We start from the raw sequence: 21,815 nt of genomic DNA on the forward strand, positions 1-21,815 counted from the left end.
TTAAAAAATTATAAGTTCCTATCGAATTCTGGAACGCTTTTTCTTAAAATTGTTTTAAACACAAAGTAATACAATGTATCCGCCGCATGTATATAAGATAAACATTTTATGTCTTTTATGAACTTCAACTTGAAGCTGTATTTTTTAACTTTTAAATTAAAAATTCATTACAAATTTATTTGAGGAAAAGGAAGAGGCTTAAACAGATATGACAGGGAGAATGAGTGGATTCCTGTAGTAGGAGGGTGTGAGATGTCCACTTTTACTTTCACATTCAGATTTTCTAGAAAGGCTATTACTGCTTTTTATACTTTAAAAATAATATATTTTTAATTTTTAAGAAATGTGACTCTCCCACTTTTATTTCCCTCAAATCAGTCCTGGGCGATCAGCCAGCAGTTTGTATGAGGCAGTGGACAATGCCTGCCATACATACTGTGGGTGTGCAGGAAAGGTCAAGAGGAGGAGCTTTCATGTATATTTCAAATTGTGCCCTTCACCGTCAGAAAGGAAAATACCATTTACCATTCACTCAATCAAAAGGCTTTTCTCCCAGGTTTTTTCTACAAGAGGAACAAAACTCAGATTCTTAGAAAAGAAAAAGAAGAAAAAGAAAACCTAGAAGGACAGAAAATAGCCATTTGAAAGAGTTGTGAGATGATGGGTTTTTTTCTCATGTTTCATTTCCATCATCATCATATTTGTGCTGTAATGAAGGTTGAGAGTCATCTGATGCAGACTGTGCCCTACTGGAGGCTGTGTGTGTATTTGTGTGTGGATGTGTGAGTAGTGTGTATACATGGATGTGTGTGGATCTATGTATTGATTGTGAACCTGTGTGTGTGGAATGTAGAGGCTGTGTAGAACTGCAGTGTATGCAGAGGCGGTGTGTGTGTGTGAGACAGAAATGTGGATGTGCATGGAGTGTGTGCATGGGAGAGAGGGTGTGTATGTGAGGGGGGTGTGTGTGTGTGTTTTTCCTCCTGAACCAAAATTTTATTTTAAATTATTAGGTTTTTAGTGCATACGAAACATTTTCATAATGTAGGGAGAAGGCCATGGCACCCCACTCTGGTCCTCTTGCCTGGAAAATCCCATGGATGGAGGAGCCTGGTAGGCTGCAGTCCATGGGGTCGCTAAGAGTCGGGCACGACTGAGCGACTTCACTTTCACTTTTCACTTTCATGCATTGGAGAAGGAAATGGCAACCCACTCCAGTGTTCTTGGCTGGAGAATCCCAGGGACGGTGGAGCCTGGTGGGCTGCCGTCTCTGGGGTCGCACAGAGTCGGACACGACTGAAGCGACTTAGCAGCAGCAGCAGGACATATAAGGATGTCAGCACATTGAACTACAACAGAAAATTTCTTATACAACTTTTGAAACATTGATATGCTTGTTTCTCTTGTGTATGAATGGCACCGTTAGCTTAAATCAGCTTTGTCGTGGATTATCAAGTAGGTTAAAAGCAGAGCTGGGTTTCCAGCTAGGGTTGAAAACGTGGCTAGGGTTGTGTGTGTGTGGAGGCTGGAGAGTGTGTACAGGTGGGGTGTTCAGTTTGGAGTGTGAGAGAGTGAGTCTGGATGTGTGCAGAGTGATGTGAGGTTGTGAGTGTGCAGCGGTGCGTGCATGAACCTCGTGTGTGTGTGTGTGTGTGTGTGTGGTGTGTGCACAGTGCAAGCGGAGTTGGGAGTGTTTGTGTGGCAGGTACGGAGGTGCGGGTGGGGTGGGGATGGGAGGGTAGAGGGATGGGGGAGGGTCGTCTGGGGGGTGCCCCTTCCCTCCCCTCCTTCGTCCCCCCTCCCACCCCGCTCCTTCCTCTCCCCTCCCCCTCCTCCAGCACCCGGCCCGGCCGGGTCTGCGGCGGCGGGAGCGCGCGACGCCGCGGAGGCCGCCCCTCTGCGGAAGGCGGCGGGAGAGGGAGGGAGGCAGGGCCGTGCAGGCGTCCAGGCCGGAAGCGCGCGGGGCCCGGCTGGGCGGCCGCGGACATGTGCAAGATGTCGTTCAAGGTGAGCGCCGCGCCTGCCGGAGGGCGCGCCGGGCGGGCGGCCGACCTGCAGCGGCGGGGCCGGCACCCTCCGTCCGCCCGGAGCCGCCGCGGGCCCGCAGGATGGGGTGGGCGCCGCCCCGAGGTGGCCTGCAGGGACCGGGAGGGAGCGGCCGGGGACCTGGGGGCGCGGGCTCTGCGGGAAAGCCTCTGCGCACTTCTGACTGCAGGTGCGGTGAGCCGGACGGCGGGGACTGTCGCCGGGGTAACGGGCGGGCGGGGGCGGGGAAGGAGCCCTGGGTCTGCGCTCCTCGCGGGGACCGGGCTGCGGCACCGATTCCTGCATCCGTGTTCCCGAACGCCAGCCGCCCCACTGCTGCTTCCTCCCGGAATACTTTTTCGACGCTGGAGCTGAGAGACCAGAGCAGAGCGAGCTGCAATTGATTACCAAAGAGTTTATTAAAGTCATTTATTTAACCCCCGCATTTTCGGGTTCATTTCGGGAAAGTGAGGTTCATTGATTTGCCTCTATTGAAGATGTTTTTAAAAATATATTAGTTAAAATGTACTGAGCACATATAATGTGCCCTACTCTGATCCAGGGGCTCCACGGTTCAAGTTCTGAGTCTTCCGGAGGAACCACGAGATGGTAGGTACTTTGCCCCCACCCCCCATCACCATCACCACCACCTTTTCTAAGTAAGAAAACTAAAACATGGAGAAGTTAAGTAACTCTTGCCACAACCGTTCAGCCAGTGAGCGAATGGTGTTCAGACTGAAACCCTAGTGAGTCTGGCTCCATAGCAAGTGTGGTCCCAGCTCTTACAATAGCTTGTTTAAGCAGAGGAATGACATGGTGAGATTTGCACGTCAGAAGGATCTCTGGCTACAATTTGGGGTTGGGCTTCCCGGGTGGCTCAGTAGTCAAGAATCCACCTGCAATGCAAGAGACACTGGTTTGATCCCTGTGTCAGGAAGATCACCCCGGAGAAGGAAATGGCAACCCACTCCAGTATTCTTGCTTGGGAAATCCCATGGATAGAGGAGCCTGGCTGGCTGTGGTCCATGGGATCACAAAAGAGTAGGACATGACTTAGGGACTAAACAACGATAACAGTTCAGAGAATAGAACCGAGCTGGGAGACCAGTCAAGACTGTGTTGGGGACATCTTGTTAAATGGTACCAGACTAGGGCACAGATTTTGAGAATGGAAGAAAACAGACAAACGTTGAGTGACTTAAACATTTTTAATCAGCAGAATTCAGTGATGGATGTTATTCACTGGGTTAGGGAAGGGCAGAGAGAGAAAGATAAAATGTTTGGTGTGGGACATGTAAAGTTTCAGGATGGAGGTGAGTCCAGGTAGAGATGTTGGTTAGACAGATGTGCAAACTGGGAGCCCAGGAGGGTAGTCTAGGCAGGAAACAGAGATGACATTTAAGAGTGAGCAGTGTTAAATGGTCGTTGAACCCATGGGAATGAACGTGGCTGCCCAGTGAGATAATTTAAAGGTTATAAATTAGAGGACTGAGAACAAATTCTTAAAGAACCTCAGGACTTAAGAATGAGCAGAATAAGAGAAACCCATTGAGAAAAAGGTGGGGGGGTGGGGGGGGGCGGGGGAAGGCAGACAGAAATGTATGAGAAAAATCAGAAGCATGTGCAGCCATTAAGCCAAGAATCTCTAGCCTTTGAATAAAGGTGGAGAGGGATGCAGAATTAAATACCTCAGAGAAATCAAACAAGCTAAGAATCGAAAAGTGCCCATTGAACTTAGTAACAGAGCAGGCTCTGGTGACCTTGTTGAGAACAGTTTCAATGCAGTGTTGTTGTTCAGAAGCCAGACTGTAATAGCTTAAAAAGAGAGTGGGTGGAAACCACAAATGGAGAGAACTCTTTCAAAAAATTGGAAACAGTGACTGCAGTGGGAATCCAGACTTGGCCAAGGGTTTGTTTGCTTTAAAATGGTAGAGACTTGAGCATCTCTATTTTTTTATTATTATTATTTTTGGTTGCACCACATAGCTTGGAGGATCTTGGTTCTGCTGAAAGTGAAAGTCATTCAGTTATGTCCAACTCTTTGCAACCTGATGGGCTATGCAGTCCATGGAATTCTCCAGGCCAGAATACTGGAGTGGGTAGCTGTTTGCTTCTCCAGGGACCTTTCCAACCCAGGGATTGAACCCAGGTCTCCTGCATTGCAGGCAGATTCTTTACCAGCTGAGCCATCAGGAAAGCCCAAGAATACTGGAGTAGGTAGCCTATGCCTTCTCCAGTGGATCTTCCCAACCCAGGAACCGGTGTCTCCTGCATTGCAGGTGGATTCTTTACCAGCAAGGATTGAACCTGAGCCCTCAGTGAAAGCATGGACTGCCAGGGAAGTCCTGATCATCTTTAAATGATAATGGGACATTTCAACAGTAAACAGACAACCCAGTTTTGAAATGGGCAAAGGATCTGAATAGAAGTTTCTCCAAGGAGATATACAAATGGCCAATAAGCCACTGAAAGGATATTTGACATCAGTAGCCTGGGACAGAGGAGCCTAGTGGGCTGCCGTCTATGGGGTCGCACAGAGTCGGACATGACTGAAGCAACTTAGCAGCAGCAGCAGCAGCAGCCATCAGGAAATGCAAATCAAAACTGCAGTGAGACACCACAGTCACACCCTTTACGATGATTACAGTCAACAAGACAGACAATGACAAACATTGGCAAGAATCTGGAGCAATTGAGAACAACAACAAAAGAATGTGGAGAAATTGAAAACAACAACAAAAAAGAATGTGGAGAAATTGGAACCCTCCTACATTACTTGCAGCAGTGTAAAATGATACAGCAATAATAGAGAACAGTCTGGTCATTCTTCAAAAAATTAACCATAGAGTTGCCATATGACCCCACAATTCTGCTTCTAGATGTATATCCAGGAGAAATGAAAACATATGTCAGGAATTTGTATCTCATGGTGGTGAAGACTGGGAAGCCCAAGATCAAGCTGCTGACAGTTTTAGTTTCTGGTGAGAGCCTACTTCCTGGCTTGCAAGCAGCTACTTTCTGACTGTATCCTCAGATAAGAGAGCTCCAATGTCTTTCTTTCTTTGTAAGGGCACTAACCCCACCATGGGGGCTCCACCCTCATGGTCTAATCTAAACCTAGTTACCTCCAGACATCACACTGTGGGGTTAGGACTTCAATATACGAACTCGGAGAGGAGAGGATGCAAAGATTCAGACCGTAACATGGTGTATCCATATGATGGATAATTCAGTCAGCAAAAGGAATGAATCTCTCATACATGCAGCAATGGGGATGAACCTTGAAAATATTATGTTAAGTGAAAAAGGCCAGACACAAAGGGCTCCATGTTACGGGGTTCCATTTATATGGCGTTAGTCACTCAGTCGTGTCCGACTCTTTTGCAGCCCCATGGACTATAGCCCACCACGCTTCTCTGTTCATGGAATTCTCCAGGCAAGAACACTGGAGTGGGTTGCCATTCCCTTCTCCAGGGGATCTTCCTGACCCAGGGTTCAAACCTGGTGACTCCTGCATTGCAGGCAGATTCTTTGCCATCTGAGCCACTAGGGAAGCCCCCCTACCCCATTTATATGAAGTGCCCAGAATAGGCAAATCCATAGAGACAGAAAATAGATTGGTGGTTGCCAGGAGTTGGGGGAGAAGGGGGTAATGGAGAGTGATTGTTAATAGGTATGAGGTTTCTCCTAGTTGATGAAAATATTCTGGGATAAGGTGATAGTTGTAAAACCTTGAGATTAAAATAAAACCCACTGAATTATATGCTATAAAAAGATGGGTTTGGGGAGTTTTTTTTGGCAGTCTTTGTTTTTTTTTTACTTTTGAATTTTTTATTTTGTATTGGGGTACAGCCAGTTAACAATGTTGTGATAGTTTCAGGTAAACAGTGAAGGGACTTAGCCATACATACACATGTATCCATTCTCCCCCAAACCCCCCTCTAAAAAGATGAATTTTATGGTATTGGGTTGGCCAAAAAGTTCATTTGGGTTTTTCATCATAGTTATGGGAAAACTTGAATGAACTTTTTGGCCAGCCCAGGATGTAAAGTATTAGTTCTAAAACTAAAGTAAGTCATGTCAGACTCTTGTGACCCCATGGACTGTAGCCCACCAGGCTACAGAGCCCACCAATCCCTCTGTCCACGGGATTTTCCAGGCAAGAATACTGGAGTGGGTTGCCATTTCCTTCTCTAGGGAATATTGCCCACCCAGGATCAAAGCCGGGTCTCTTGCATTGCAGGCAGATTTTTTTACTGACTGAGCCAAGTATCTCAGCACAGAAGTGTTTTAAGATGGCAGCAGGGAGTGCTGAGAAGGCTTCTGCGTGGAGAGGATGGTCTAGCTGAGTGCTGAAGTTCTCAGAAGTGGGAGAGCAGAGACACTGATCGAAGGCCAGGATGAACTCAGAATTTGGGGTGGGCAGAAGGGAAGGTGCCAACATTTTCAGTGAAGAAAGAAAAACGATCCAGAGGCCACAGCTACTTTGAGGTGAGGCAGAGGATGAGAAGGTGGGATGGCCTGAGTCTTGAAGCAGCAGAGATGTGTACACCTGCTGAGAAGGGGTGTCTGGAAGCCAGGTGAGGAGGGTCCAACCTCGTTCCCCATCTTAGGGTTGCTATGGGAGCAGGTTCAGCACCCCCTCCCCGCACTCCCCTCCCCTACACCCCACCCAGGGAGACAGGAAGCTTGGTGCTAGGTAAAGGAGGAAGGCAGTTGATTTTTTTAGAAAGTAGAGGAATTCTAAAAGGCACAGAGAGAAGATTTGAGGGACAGCGGGGGAGAGTTGCAGGCTGGGTGACTAATCGTGTACCAGCCCCAGCTGGAGAAGGCAATGGCACCCCACTCCAGGACTCTTGCCTGGAAAATCCCATGGGTGGAGGAGCATGGTGGGCTGCCGTCTGTGGGGTCGCACAGAGTCGGACACGACTGAAGTGGCTTAGCAGCAGCAGCAGCCCCAGCTAATATCATGTCGTTTAGTTGCTCAGTCATGTGACTCTTTTACAACCCCATAGACTGTAGCCCACCAGGCTCCTCTGTTATGGGATTTACCAGGCAAGAATTCTAGAGTGGGTTGCCATTTCCTTCTCCAGGGGATTTTTCCCAACTCAGGGATCAAACCCGTGTCTCTTACGTCTCCTGCACTGGCAGCTTTACCACTAGTGCCACAATGTGCCCACAGCCCACGATAAAAATACAGGACGTCCCTGGTGCTCTAGTGGTTAAGACTTCCCCTTCCAACACAGGGTGTGTGGACTTGATCCCTGGTTGAGGAGCTATAAGATTCCACATGCTTCTTAGCCAAAAATACAAGACATAAAACAGAAGCAGTATTGTAACAAATTCAAAAAAGACTTCAAAAAAAAGTGGTCCACATTAAAAAAAAAAAAAGAATCTTTAAAAAACTAGCAACTTTTGGGAATTCTCTGGTAAGTCCTGTGGTTAGGACTCAGTACTTTCAGTGCCTGGGCTCCAGGTTCAGTCCCTGGTTGGGGAACTAAGATTCACAACCACTTTTAGTGTACATTTTCGGAAGGGTTTTTATAATATTGCCTTTAAAATTATTTAGCAACAAATAATCTTTAATTGTGACTTCTCTGGTGGCTCAGTGGTAAAGAATCCACTTGCCAGTATAGGAGACACAGATTCGATCCCTGGGTTGGGAAGATACCCTAAAGAAGGAAATGGCAACCCACTCCAGTGTTCTTGCCTAGGAAATCCCATGGACAGAGGAGCCTGGCGGGCTGCAGTCCCTGAGGTCGTACAAGAGTCACTCATTCAGACAAGAGTGACTAAACAACAGAAACCTTTCATTTACATTTGCCCATGCTGCTGCTGCTGCTCAGTCGCTTCGGTCATGTCTGATTCTGTGCGACCCCACAGACGGCAGCCAAGCAGGCTCCTCCGTCCCTGGGATTCTCCAGGCAGGAATACTGGAGTGGGTTGCCATTTCCTTCTCCCATGCATGCGTGCATGCTAAGTCACTTCAGTCGTGTCCAACTCTATGCGACCCTATAGACGCAGCCAATCAGGCTCCTCTGTCCACAGGATTCTCCAGGCAAGAATACTGGAGTGGGTTGCCATTTCCTTCTCCACATTTGCCCATGATTTTTGTGCAATTCAGTAGTTCTTGTATAGTGGGAAAATCAGACCTGCTGATAATATTGTGTCAGCAATATTTTGTGAAAATCATTTTTGCAATTGACATGTTAACATTTTGTAAATATTGAATGATGTTTTCATTGACTCTGATTTTGGAGCCATTGTTTCATTTTCGTAGGTGACTGAAAGGCTTGGAGGCCCTAGGCCCTTTGTTTCCAAGGCCTGCGTTGAAAAGACTCAGCTGTTGGCTGAGTCTGTGGGTGGATAAACAGGGCTTTAGAAACCACAATTTAGCTTCTTCTCGATGACTCAGAGTCACCACTTGTAGGACTATTTGCTTCTGAACCACCAGGAGACTCGTTTTATCCTTTCTCCATTATGTTGTCAACAGTCTCTTCTTGCTGGTAGCACTTTGCCTTCAGTAAATTTCCTCTATCAACGTTTTGTTGTTGTTCAGTCGCTCAGTCCTGTCCAACTCTTTGCGACCCCATTGACTGCAGCATGCCAGGTTTCCCTGTCCTTCACCGTCTCCTGGAGTTTGTTCAGACTCATGTCCTTTGAGCCAGTGATGCCATCCAACCATCTCATCCTCTGTTGCCTCCTTCTCCTGCCTTCAGTCTTTCCCAGCATCAGAGTTTTTTCTAATGAGTTAGCTCTTCTCATCAGCTTTGGCCACCTCATCTGAAGATCTGACTCATTAGAAAAAGGCAACTGATAATTTGTTCTGGTTGGGAAAAGAGATACATGTTTGCTGGAATTGTTTTTAAAGTAAAAAGAACTCAGATTGCAGGTCTGTCTTTTTTGTGGAAGAAAACTCATGGATTTCAGTACATTGACTTTGTCTTTCAGTTCAATTCAGTTCAGTTGCTCAGTCACGTCTGACTCTTTGTGACCCCATGGACTGCAGCATGCCAGCCTTCCCTGTCCATCACCAACTCCCAGAGCTTGCTCAAACTCACGTCTATTGAATCGGTGATGCCATCCAACCATCTCATCCTCTCTTGTCCCCTTCTCCTCCTGCTTTCAGTCTTTCCCAGCATCAGGGTCTTTTCAAATGAGTCAGGTCTTCCCACCAGGTGGCCAATGCATTGGAGTTTCAGCTTCAGTATCAGTCCTTCTAATGAATATTCAGGACTGATTTCCTTTAGGATTGACTGGTTGGATTTCCTTGCAGTCCAAGGGCCTCTCAAGAGTCTTCAACACTACAGTTCAAAAGCATCAATTCTTTGGTCCTCAGCTTTCCTTATAGTTCACCTCTCACATCCATACATGACTACTAGAAAAACCATAGCTTTGATTCTATGTACTTTTGGTGGCAAAGTCATGTCTCTGCTTATTTAATGTGCTGTCTAGATTGGTCATGGCTTTGCTTTTGTCTTTATAACAGCTATTTCAACTTCTCAGGATTCGTTCTTCTGGGCTGAGGTTGCCAGAAGTCCAGCACAATCTATAAGTTAGACCCTAACCCAGTGAGGGGGAGTCACTATTCCAGAGCATAGATCACTAAATAAAAAATAATACCTGAGTCTTTCTTAATCATGTCTTACGGAGAGGATTTGTTGTTGTTTAGTTGCTGAGTTGTGTTTGGCTCTGTGACCCCATGGACTGTAGCTTCCCAGGTTCCTCCATCCATGGAATTTCCCAGGCAGGAATACTGGAGTGGGTTGTCACTTTCTCCTCCAGGGGATCTTCCTGACCCAGGTATCGAACCGGTGTCTCTTATGTCTCCTGCATTGGCAGGCGGGTTCTTTACCACTGAGTCACCAGGGAAGCCCTGAATGCCGGGTTCCATATTGGTGGCGGAAATTGCTCATGCCTTGGCCAGACATACAGGAACTTATACTTTCGACCCTTGTTCTGAAAGTATGTAACTTATCTTAGAATCAACTCCAGTTCATCAATCATCTGAAATTACTTGGATGAGCCACAGGAAAATAAATTGACAAAGCCATATATTTTTTTTGACAGCTTTATGAAATACAGATCACATACCGTAGAACTCACCCAGTTAAACTGTCCATTCCGGTGGCTTTTTTTTCCTAGCATATTCGTACTTGTGCAACTATGAGTACAATCTATTTTAGAATATTTTAATCAACCCCAAAAGAAACTATGTACCTGTTAGCAGTCACTGTATTCTTCTAAATAGCCTCGTTTCAGAAAACCGCTGAACTATTTCTACCTCTATCAATTGGCCTCTGCTGAACATACATGTGTTAAACAGACTTTAAACATGGTCTTGAGTTCTGAGTTTGGAGACACCTGTGTTATACAGGGCTACCTCTATGGTAGAATGCCTGGGTAGATAAATCACTTACTTTTTTTTTTTTGTCCGAAGTTTAGCTTTTTGGAAAACCCACAGTGTTTTTATTATTATTTTTTAATATTTTATTTATTTGGCTGCCTCGGGTCTTAGTTGCGTCATACGGGATCGTTCGTTGTGGCGCATGGACTCTCTAGTTGTGGCACGAGGGCTCAGTAGGTACAGTGTACAGGCTTAGTTGCTCCTTGGCATGTGGGATCTTAGTTCCCCGACCGGAGATTGGACCAACTCCCCCTGCATTGCAAGGTGGAATTTTAGCCACTGGCCCACCTACGGAAGTCCCCTAAATTATCTACTTTTTCTCTGTGGTTTCCTATCATTTACAGAAGTGTAAGGATACTTACAACACAGGTTTAACGGTCAGTTAATGTTTTTAAAGTGACTCTGTAAATTTCAGCCATTTAGCACAGAGTGGAACGGTAAGATCTCAAAAACCTCCTCCTGCACGTGGTCTCTCCACCCTTCTTATCTCCTCATTTACTGTGGCTTCTAACACCAGAGAAATTCATCATTGAACAAAGCCAGTGTTCTCTTGATTAAATTAATTGTACACACTTAAAATCCACATGATTCTCAACTGTTTTTTAAGCCAGTTGAGATCTCTACCCCCTCTTAGCTTTTAATTAAAATTCCATGTTTGTGCAAGTAACAGCTTCCCTTCTGTGTTTCTCTCCCCTTCCTTCCTGTATTTAATTTCTGGTAGTGTGCTAATGAGCAGTGTGTGAGCCAAAATTCTAGCAGTAAAGGGGGGCTGGGGAAAGAGAAGAGAAGATGGCATATGTGGAAGGTTGTGCCCTGGTTTTCTCACAGGGTATAAGATATAGGATCTCAGACTCTGGACCCAAAGAGAGTTAGGTTTGAATCCTAGCTCTGTTACTTTCTAGCTGGATGACCTTGAGTAAGTCATTTCTGTGCCTCAGTTTCCTCATCCTAAAATTGGGAACAGTAGCATCTACCTTGTGAGATTGTTCTGGGAATTAAAAGTGTTAGAGCAATGAGAGTGCTCAGCACGCTGCCTGACTCAGAGCACTACCCAGCATAGGCTGTCGATGCTGTAACTCGTCATATCACACCGATAACCTGATGCCAGAGACGCAGAAAACCAAGAAAGAGATTAAATCGTCATCACAGGATTGGTGAAGTGCCTTAGGATTTGTGTGAGGCATTTTCACATGCATCAGCTCCTTTCAAGGCTTAAGGGCTGCCCTTTATAAACCGCATTTTAGGATTATGTGCATATTGTGCCCAAAGGAAGTTTGGAAGTTTACCAAGCAATGTGGTCTGTAAAGAGAAGGCCAGGGGACTTTCTCTGTTGGCAGAAGAGGAGCTTGGCATGAGGTTAGGAAGGGGGTCACTGGGGAGGCCACTGCCTGTTTCTTGCTGTCTCGGGAGGAGACTTCTGCAGGAGGCAGGCAGTGGGATGGCTGAAAGCCTAGCCTCGAGTTCTAGACTGCCTGGGGCTGCAGCCTGCCTTGTTGTTCTCACTTACGTCATCTGAGAAGTCGGGTAGTAATGTTCCCACTTCACTGAGCTGTGTTGCAGAGGATGTGCCAGTGGTATGGAATAAGCACTTAGTAAGAAATATCTTGGGCTTCCCAGGTGGCGCTAGTGGTAAAGAACTCGCCTGCCAGTGCAGGAAACATAAGAGACACACGTTCCATCCCTGGGTGTGAAAGATCCCCTGGAGGAGGGCATGGCAACCCACTCCAGTCTTGCCTGGAGACTCCCATGGACAGAGAAGCTTGGTGGGCTACAGTCCATAAGGTCACGAAGAGTCGGACACGACTGAGCAACTAAGCACAGGAGGACTCTGCTTTTAGAGCTCACATTTCTTGAGTGTTTACTATCGAAGTGCATTTGCACGTATTACCTCATTTATCCTCTAACAACCCGTGACAGAGGCACAGTTGACCTTCTGTGTTTGCAGATTCTGCATTTGTGGATTCAACCACAGACCAAAAATATTCAGAAAATTTCAGAAAGTTCAAAGCAAGAGAGCTTGAATTTGCCCTTCACTGGCAACTATTTACATAGCACTTACATCGTGTAGGGTATCATAAGTAACCCACAGATGATTTAAAGTATATGAGAAGATATGTGTAGGTTATATGCAAATAGTTTATATGCAAATACTGTGCCAATTTATATAAGAGACTTGAACATCCACAGATTTTGGTATCCGCAGGCAGTCCTGGAACCAATCCCCCAAGGATATTGCCTATACTAGCACTATGAATATTATTCTCACTTTCCTGGGGCACAGAGGACTTAAATAACCTCCCCAAGGTCACAGAACAGGGACACAGCAGGGTCAGGACTTGAACTCGGCTCTCTCTTACCCCAAATCAACAACTTTTTCATGCCTCCACCTGCCAATAAATCAAGCCCTGGAGGGAAAAATGAAAGATTTACACCTTTTCCCAAAGCTCAGTTTCTGGAACCTTCTACAAAACGGGGATGTCTAGCTTCTGCAGGAGAGGAATCCCCGAGGCCATTCTAAAGGCAGGAGAGGCTCCTGGTCGGAGACATTATTATGACAATAGAAGCTTGTGGTTTACAGATGGTTTTTGAAAGGCATTTGGGGTTAAAGTGAAACAGAATCACCGAAAATGATTTACAGTTTACTTCTCTCAAGTTCTCATGTTTCCGGAAAAGCCAGCAGAGCTGTTTCCATGGTGCATATTAAATTCTCTTCCTGATTCACCCTCCCATACTTCATCCTGGCCTCGTGCAGTGTTTCTTATTAAAGGGGCATTGTTTCATGATTTATATACAAGTCAAACCAGCCTGCCATGGCTTCTTGCAGTAACACCAGGCCCAGCCTGGTGTAAAAGCCACAGACACTGCGTGTGAAAACTGAGACAGTACAGTTTACACCTTAAGGGGAAGCAAATGGTTCACCTGCAATTTAAGGTGAATTTTTTTCCCTCCTAACAGAGCCAGGAAAGCATTGCAAGTATGTTTGTAATCTGCTTATCACTCCCTGCTTGGCCACGCTCTCATCCAAGAATGCACAAGAACACTAAGTTGAGTACATGCTGAAGGGCTTCCCAAGTGAAAACCTCCCGCCCCAGCTGCTGCCACCCCTCTGCCACCCCTGGACTTTCACTGTGTTGGCTCCTCAGAGCAGCCAAAACTGTTGGTGTCTGCTTTTTAACTTATTGAGGTGAGTTAGGTACTGTTAGGGCTTCCCTCATAGTTCAGTTGGTAAAGAATCCTCCAGCAATGCAAGACACCCCAGTTCAATTCCTGGGTCGGGAAGATCAGCTGGAGAAGGGAATCTAGTATTCTTGGGCTTCCCTCAGCTGGTAAAGAATCTGCCTGCAATGTGGGAGACCTGGGTTCGATCCCTGGGTTGGGAAGATCTTCTGGAGAAGGGAAAGGCTACCCACTGCAGTATTCTGGCCTGAAGAATTCCATGGACTGTATAGTTCATGAAGTCGCAAAGAGTTGGACACGACTGAGCAACTTTCACTTTCACTTTTCACTAGGTCTGTATATGAAAATGTATCGATATTCTTAGAAGATGTATTGCATATAAGACTCTCTGGGTCAGAGGAGTGCGTTGAAGAAAAAGTGTTAGTCGCTCAGTCATGTCCAACTCTTTGCGACCCCACAGGCTGTAGCCCACCAGGCTCCTCTGTCCATGGAATTCTCCAGGCAAGAATACTGGAGTGGGTAGCCTTTCCCTTCTCCAGGGAATCTTCCTGACCCAGAGATCAAACCCAGGTCTACCTGCATTGCAAGAGGATTCTTTACCATCTGAGCCACCAGGGAAGCCCTGAGATGAGTGCTTTAATCCCACCAAAAAAAAGTATTTTTGTTAATTTGAATACTAAAAAATTTCCTGTGAATTCACCATTAGTAGCAATACTCTGATTTTAAATTTGCCCGTTGGTTCTAACTTTGTAAAGAAAGTGGATAGAAGGAAGGAAACTAGCGTTTATAAGCGCATACAACATGCCAGATACAGTATTAGCCAATTAACCACCATTTTTAAAATTTACATCTATTTTTTAGTTGTAGTATAATTGCTTTACAGTTATATGTTAGTTTCTGCTGTACAGCAGTATGAATCAGCTGTAAGTATACATACTAATATATCTCCTCCATCTTGAGCCTCCTTTAACCTACATCATTTAATTTTTACCATAAACTTCAGGGCATGTCATGTGATCTCCATCTAAGCAAGAGGAAACCAGGACTTATCAGGGCCAGTCCATTGCCTAAAGCCAGGCCTGAAACCCAGAGCTGTCTGGTTCTGCCTGTCCTTCCGCCCCCACCATGGACTTTTCTTTGCAAATCTAAATCAATGCATTTTAGAGAAGGAGGTGGTGCTTCAGTCAGCTCTGCCACTCTGATTCTGGAGAACTGTTCTCCACCTCTGTTCCTTCCATAGTCATAGTTTCGGGGTTAACTTAGCAACTTTAAAACGACCCCACACTGGAGTGAAGGATCCACCTGAGGTCGCATAGCAACATTTCCTGCCCAGAGTTCTTTGTTCTCAACAGAAACCCCTGGCAAGTTCCAGCTGAATCAAAGAACCTTTGGTAGAGGGAGAGTGAGGCGTTTACCCAGGCGGCTGGAATTGAGTAGAAAGCATTGACTACACAGAAAGTTAGTTTGTCACTCACTCAGTCATGTCCATCTCTTTGCAGCTCCATGGACTGTAGCCTGCCAGGCTCCTCTGTCCATGGGATTCTCTAGGCAAGAATACTGGAGTGGATAGCCCTTCCCTTTTCCAGGGGATCTTCCTGACCCAGGGATTGAACCCAGGTCTCCCACATTGCAGGAGGATTCTTTACCATCTGAGCCACAGAAAAGATGCTGGTAAACTCAGAATTGGGAGCAATTTCCCTCCGCTTAGAGATAAGAGACATTTAGGAACGTGGCAGGGAAGAAATAGCAGTTAAGCAGAACCTTGGCCTTGAAGGATGGGGGAAAATTCTTTCAAGCAAAAAGGAAACTGTGAACAAAGACACAGAGGCAGGAAAGCGAGGACATTGGTGGGAAATGGAGTATATTAATAGTGCTGTGTAATCAACAACCCTGCTCTCTGCCGCAGCCCCAGGGCTCGGGTTACCCGCATCCCATAGCCAAGTATACAACAATGACCCGCTGCGGGAGGAGCACTCTTTCCAATGATCAGACACATCTGGAAACTCTCCATTTTGAATGGCAGCACGTGTTTACGTAGCAGTGGTCACATTAATGAAGGTCAATTTTAAAGATTCTGTTTCATTTTGCTTCTGCAGAAGGAAACCCCGCTTGCCAATGCAGCATTCTGGGCGGCGAGGAGAGGCAACCTGACTCTGCTCCGCCTGCTACTGAACAGCGGCCGCGTGGACGTGGACTGTAGGGACAGTGTACGGACCAGTCCATTCAGTACCCGCATGCTAGGAGCTGGCTGTCCCCCGCTGGCATGAGAGCGCCTGCTGAACACCCTGCCCTTCACAGCGCTTGTCCCCTTTTTCATGCGCTGTCCCCTTTATCTTGTGTTTGCTTGCCTCATGCTTTTCAAAAAGTCCAAAGCACCATTGCTACTGTTCAGTCGCTCAGTCATGTCCAACTCTTTGCGACCCCATGGACTGCAGCACGCCGGGCCTCCCTGTCCTTCGCTATCTCTCCTGGAGTGTGCTCAGACTTATGCAGAGTACCATGGGAAACATATCGAGGAAACCATTATCTGCATCAGACAGGAGGGGTCACAGTAGGGGAAGAAGCAGGTCAGTGGGAAATCAGAATTGGCCCAGTCCAAGAAGAAAAGGGGTGGGGGGTGATTCAGAGTAGAAGGAGGCTGCCATGGATCAAGGAGTTGGACTTTTTCTGCTGAGAGATGGAAGCCCCCCACCCAACTTCATTTCCCTCTGCCTTTGCAAATGTCAATTCCCTCATCAGTGATGGCGGGGAACTAAAACAGGTCCTCCCACCGCCTGGCAGCATCACTTGCAGAGTCCTTCCCTCCCCAGCCAGAGGCAGTGATCTCTGTTCTCAGCAGGACTTCACAGCTCTGGGGACTGAGAGGACCTCAGATGAGGAGAGAGAGGAGATATTTTATTTTAGGGATTAAATAGAAATGTTTTCACAGGAGCCTTCTTGTTTTCCTGAAAACAGGGTGTGCCATTTCCAGCTTTTATTACACAAATTTGGTAGGTGATATCAGCCACCAGCCCGAGTGAGGTATCAAAGTTTGCTCCCCTTTGCCCCCCGGGGCATTGGTGCAGGACAGCTCAGGGTGCATCTCTGGACCCACGTGTAACTTCCTCCCCACTTGCTCTGTGTCCCAGAGTCAGAGGTCTCTGGCTTGCCCTCAGGCTCTCGCTTTCCTCCGACCGCCAGTAGGGTTTGGCCAATGGGAGCTTTGGCGGGAATCAGAGGCTGGGAGGACAGGGATGTTGGGGAGTCCAGCCCCCCTGTCCTGTCTGGCAGTAACGCCCTCACCCTGTCTGTCCAGGGAGCCACCACCTGCCTCTCATGCTTTGGGGCCTGGGCTGGTATCGAAGCTCCATTGTCCCTCCCTCTCAGTTCTGTTCTTTGTGGTTTCCTTACAGTCAGAGCATAGCTTTATAAATAGTCCCTTTATTATGCTTTCTTCCAGTTATCCCAGTTTGAATGTACCATCTGTTCTTTGCCAGGACCCAAACTGATATGGGGTCTTGGGCATCTGTGAACTGGTTATCTGGTCTTACTGGGGGCTTGCTGGGCAGCAGTGCCATACTGGACAGATCTGGAGTGGGAACACCCCAGTTCATTGTGGTCTCACCCACTGACCATGTTGATGACCAGTTACTCCTTTTTCTTAAAGTCACCCCTTTCCAGACACCCCTGACTTCCAGCTTTGTGTCCGTTCCTACATCCACAGATCCCACTTCTTCATTCTCTTTTTCCTTTGTCCCAACCTCTGACTTTTTCTCAGTTGACCATGTTAGAGAAGTGAAATGCAATCCATAAGGAAGCATTTGGGGTGATTTGTTTTATTCATCTTCCCTTACTTTAATATAGATGAAGCCTGACATTTAAAATTTTCTTTGTGAAATGTCCAAGTGCTCTGTGCTTCCTCTAGCCTTTGATTTATTTGTATTTTGAGACCAATGTGCCCGTGATAGAAAATTTTCCTTTTTTTTAAATTAATTGTAATTGGAGTATGGTTGGTTTACAATGCTGTGTTTCTGCTGTACAGCAAAATGAGTCAGCTACGCGTTTACATGTATTCCCCTCTTTTTTTGGCTTTCCTTCACTTTTAGCTCACCACAGAGCATTGAGTAGAGTTCCTTGTGCTATACAGTGGGTTCCCATTAGTTATTCAAGTCCTTGAATCATTTTTAAAATTATTTATTTATTTTATTTATTCACTTTTGGCTGTGCTAGGTTTTCATTGCCGTGCAGGCTTTTGTCTAGTTGCGGAGAGCAGGGGTCACTCTCTGGTTGCTGTGTGCAGGCTTCTCCTTGTAGTGGCTTCTCTGGTTGGACCACAGGCTCTAGGACACAAGGGCTTCAGTAGCTGCAGCACGTGGGCCCAGTTTTGCAGCTCTGGGGCTCTAGAGCACAGTCTCAGTAGCTGTGGCAAACGGGCTTAGTTGCTCTGCGGCATGTGGGGTCCTCCCAGATCAGGGATCCAATCTGTGTCTCCTGCTTTGGCAGGCAGATTCTTCACCTCTGGACCACCAGGGGATCCCCAGGTCCTTGAATCTAAAGGTAGCGAAGACCGTGGCAATCATCTCATCCAATTCCTCATTTTAAAGATGAAGTAAATGAGCCCCGAAAATCGTGAGCAGTGTGCCCCTCAGTGTGCTGGTGGCCCCCGGGGCTCCTGACTCTCACTTCTGTGGTCTCTCATTGCATCTTTACCTGAATCAGTTTGAAGACAAAGAATTCTAAACTCAGAAAACTGACTGCTGCTGCTGCTGCTGCTGCTAAGTTGCTTCCGTCGTGTCCAACTCTGTGCGACCCCATAAACCCCACCTTTTTGCATTAATAATGGTGTTTTGGCTCAGGAATCATTTCATAGGAGTCATAAAATCAGGCCATTCCATTGCTGCTGCCTCAAAACACGGTAGCCATGGCTCACTTGGACTGTGTTTCTGACAGTAATGGAAGTAAGTGAAAGTTTAAATTGAAAACTCCAGCCTCAGCAGTTTGTCATTTTGCTTTCTCCTGCATCGTCTGCATTATAAGATTATTCATGAGGCGGTTTTCTTTACTGTGGGAGCTGTTGCGCTCAGCTAAGCCGAGTCCTGGGAGGAGCTGACCTTGGCAGCCTCTTCTCCAGGTGCCTCTCTGATGTCATGGTGGCCTAACTGCTCACGCGTCTCTCCTCCCCCCAGCACGGCACCACGCTCCTCATGGTCGCCTCCTACGCTGGCCATATAGACTGTGTGAAGGAGCTTGTCCTGCAGGGAGCGGACATCAATCTCCAGAGAGAGGTAGGTCAGGTTGGCACGTGAATAATAGTAATGCTGGTGACAGAGCTGTGAAGTTTGCACAGTAGTGAATTGCTAAGAAGGACTCAATGGACATGAATTCAAGCAAACTCTGGGGCATAGTGGAGGACAGAGAAGCCTGGTGTGCTGCGGTCCATGGGATCGAAAAGGGTTGAATACGACTTAGTTATTGAACAACAAGGACTAGAGTACAGCCATCCCAACAAATCTGGGGGGATTGGTTCCATGACACCCCCCATCCTGCGGATACCAGAAGCCACTGATGCTCAAGTCTTTTATATAAAGTAGCATAATATTTGCATATAACTACACACATCTTCCCAAATACTTCTAACATCTCTAGATTACTTACAATACCTATGTTTGGTTGCTTCAGTCATGTCCAACTCTTTGCAACCCTATGGACTGTAGCCCACGAGGCTCCTCTGTCCCTGGGATTCTCCAAGCAAGAATACTGGAGTGGGTTGCCATGCCCTCCTCCAAGGGATCTTCCCGACCCAGAGACTGAACTCATGTCTCCTGCTCTCCTGCATTGCGGATGGATTCATTACCCACTGAGCCACCTGGGAAGCCCACTTATGTAAATAGTTGCTGGTGCATGGGAAAAAAAGTTAGAACTTTCTGGAATTTTTTCAGTTTTTTTTCTGTGGTTCATTGAATCCACGAATGCAGAACTTACCGATACTGAAGGATGACTCTAATCATTGCTTTTTTCCTATGTGACATTAAGCTCAGGTTGCAGACCGTGTTGTGTCTAAAGAAGGCCCAGGAAGGGACTATTGGTTGTACTTTAACTGAACAAAACTTCTCAGGCCCTTGTTGCATCTGACATAACCAAACCTCCTTAAACATTCATATGGTTCACCCTGAGCCTAAGTCAGTTCTTCTTTCTTCCCTTGGGATGAGATGTTATAGAATGTATAGGATTTTCATAGAGATCTTTATATTTTTAGAAGGATTGGGTCACCCACCTGTTATTAGGGAGGCTCACTGGCTAACCTACCTCAGCCATCTTCACCAAACCATGTCTACAGAGGGCTTCTCTGACCAGCCATGTGTCAAATAGGTTTTCCCCAAAAAATACCACATGGTGAATATCAGGCTGAAATGGGAGCCTGTTTGCACACTCATCCAAGGGAGTCCCAACCATCCAGAGGATCCAGTCTTGGTCCGATGCAGAGGAGCAGTGGAAGGCTGAGCATTCAGGCCTGGGGAGGCTGCATGAATTTCCAGACCAGTCCAGGGCCTGATGAGTTCACCTTTGTGGAGTCACATCCAGGGTCACACCTAGAGTGAACGTGACCTCAGTCCACAGTGACTCAGACCTCAGTGGGCGGGCATCCATGGGCAAGCTCCAAATGAGTCAGGAGTGCTTGGTTCTCCTTGAGCCACTCTTATTGGAGGTCCTGCCCTGTAGTTCTTTCAAAGAGGATGGTCCCTAGAATTCCCTGAGCCAGGCCAGTCTGGAAAAATAGCCAACGAGAGGCCCTGACCTCACCCTGCATGTTTTGAAAGCTGGAAGAGAATGCCTGGCAGTGCTGTGGAACTGACGCTTGGAGCAGACTTCTTCTTTGGTTCACATGTAATCCGTTCTGCAGTATCAGAATATTTGTCTCCTAAAGAAGTACTGCCATTGTTTTCTTTATTTGTCTATCCAGACACACAGAGTTTGCACACTTTGGTAGTCTCTAATATTCGTGTCTATTAAGAGGACGAGGGGGCTTCCCTGGTGGCTCAGTGGTAAAAAATCTGCTTGCCGATGCAGGAGATACAGGTTTAATCCCTGTTCTGGGAAGATCTCACATAGCTCGAAACAACTAAGCCTGTGCCCCACAACTATTGAGCCTGTGCTTTAGAGCCCAGGAGCTGCAGCTACTGAATCCCACATGCCCAGAGCCCATGCGCTACGAGAGAGGCCACTGCAGTGAGAAGCCCTGCATCGCAGCTAGTGAGTGACCCCTGCTCGCTGAAAATAGAGAAAAGCCTGCACAGCAAGGAAACCCCAGCACAGCCAAAAATAAATAAAATTATTTAAATAAAAAATGAGGAGGAGGAGGAAATTTCCTGGTGGTCCAATGGTTGGGACTCCACGCTTCTACTGCAAGGAGCGTGAGTTCAATCCCTGGTCAGGGAACTAAGATCCTGCATGCCATGCAGTGCAGGCAAAAACAACAAAAAAAGAATTTTCCCATTCTAGCCCAGTTTTCTCATCCAGACCTTGTTACATCTTAAGGTTTCTGGAACCCAGCATTCTCCACACTGGTCACTTAACCTGAGCAAGGAATAGTCTGTTCAAATGTAATCCCTTCAGGCTAGAAGTTTGTATGTAAGGATTTTGTTTTGTTTTGCTGCAATCATGTCAATCAAATGAAATGTAACCAAATATCTTTTAAAACCAGCCCCCCTCTCTCTCTCAGTCAGGTACAACCGCCCTTTTCTTTGCTGCCCAACAAGGACATAATAACGTCGTGAGATTTCTCTTTGAATTTGGAGCATCCACTGAGTTTAGGACCAAAGTAAGAGACTTTTCTTGATTTTATACCCTATTGAAGAATTTCAGCAGTTGTAAGTATTGATTTCTCTTCATTTATAGTATGAATGTTTGCTATTCTGTTTACAAGATTCACAAGCCTAAGAAGTTGGGTTTCACAGGGTTAAGTTGTAATGATTCAGGAATAGTCCTAGGAACTCAATTCAAAACATGACATTTTTACCCTGGGCTAAAAATTGGAGAATTTGGCAAGGGGGTGGCTTACATTCTTTCTTGTATTGGTAACTTTCTACTCTGGGACACTAAATTTTGTTACCACAATGGATACAGTACTAGGTGCTTCATGACTTTTCCTGTTCTCTTTTGCTTTTTTCTGCCCCAGGGTTAATCCCAGTGCTGCGATAGGAATTATTGGAAATATTAAGCCAATCCT

At 46.4% G+C, this 21,815-nt stretch overlaps 1 protein-coding gene across 5 annotated transcripts in view; it reads left to right on the forward strand.

The window, feature by feature from the left end:
• The first annotated feature begins 1,731 nt into the window (after positions 1–1,731).
• The window catches only part of ANKRD29 (ankyrin repeat domain 29), a 47,946-nt gene continuing 27,862 nt past the window's right edge, over positions 1,732–21,815 (forward strand). For 2 of the 5 annotated variants that reach the window (XM_061399751.1, XM_061399752.1), the window contains exons 1-4: positions 1,732–2,007; positions 15,706–15,816; positions 18,775–18,873; positions 21,309–21,407. In XM_061399751.1, the coding sequence (XP_061255735.1) occupies positions 1,747–2,007; positions 15,706–15,816; positions 18,775–18,873; positions 21,309–21,407 (570 nt within the window). In that variant the 5' untranslated portion in view covers positions 1,732–1,746. Of the gene's footprint in view, positions 2,008–2,587; positions 2,635–13,990; positions 15,281–15,705; positions 15,817–18,774; positions 18,874–21,308; positions 21,408–21,815 lie in introns of those variants that run through there. The other 3 variants (XM_061399755.1, XM_061399754.1, XM_061399753.1) reach the window with 3 other exon arrangements.

The sequence above is a fragment of the Bos javanicus genome, chromosome 24 (genome assembly GCF_032452875.1).
Source record: "Bos javanicus breed banteng chromosome 24, ARS-OSU_banteng_1.0, whole genome shotgun sequence".
NCBI lineage: Eukaryota > Metazoa > Chordata > Mammalia > Artiodactyla > Bovidae > Bos > Bos javanicus.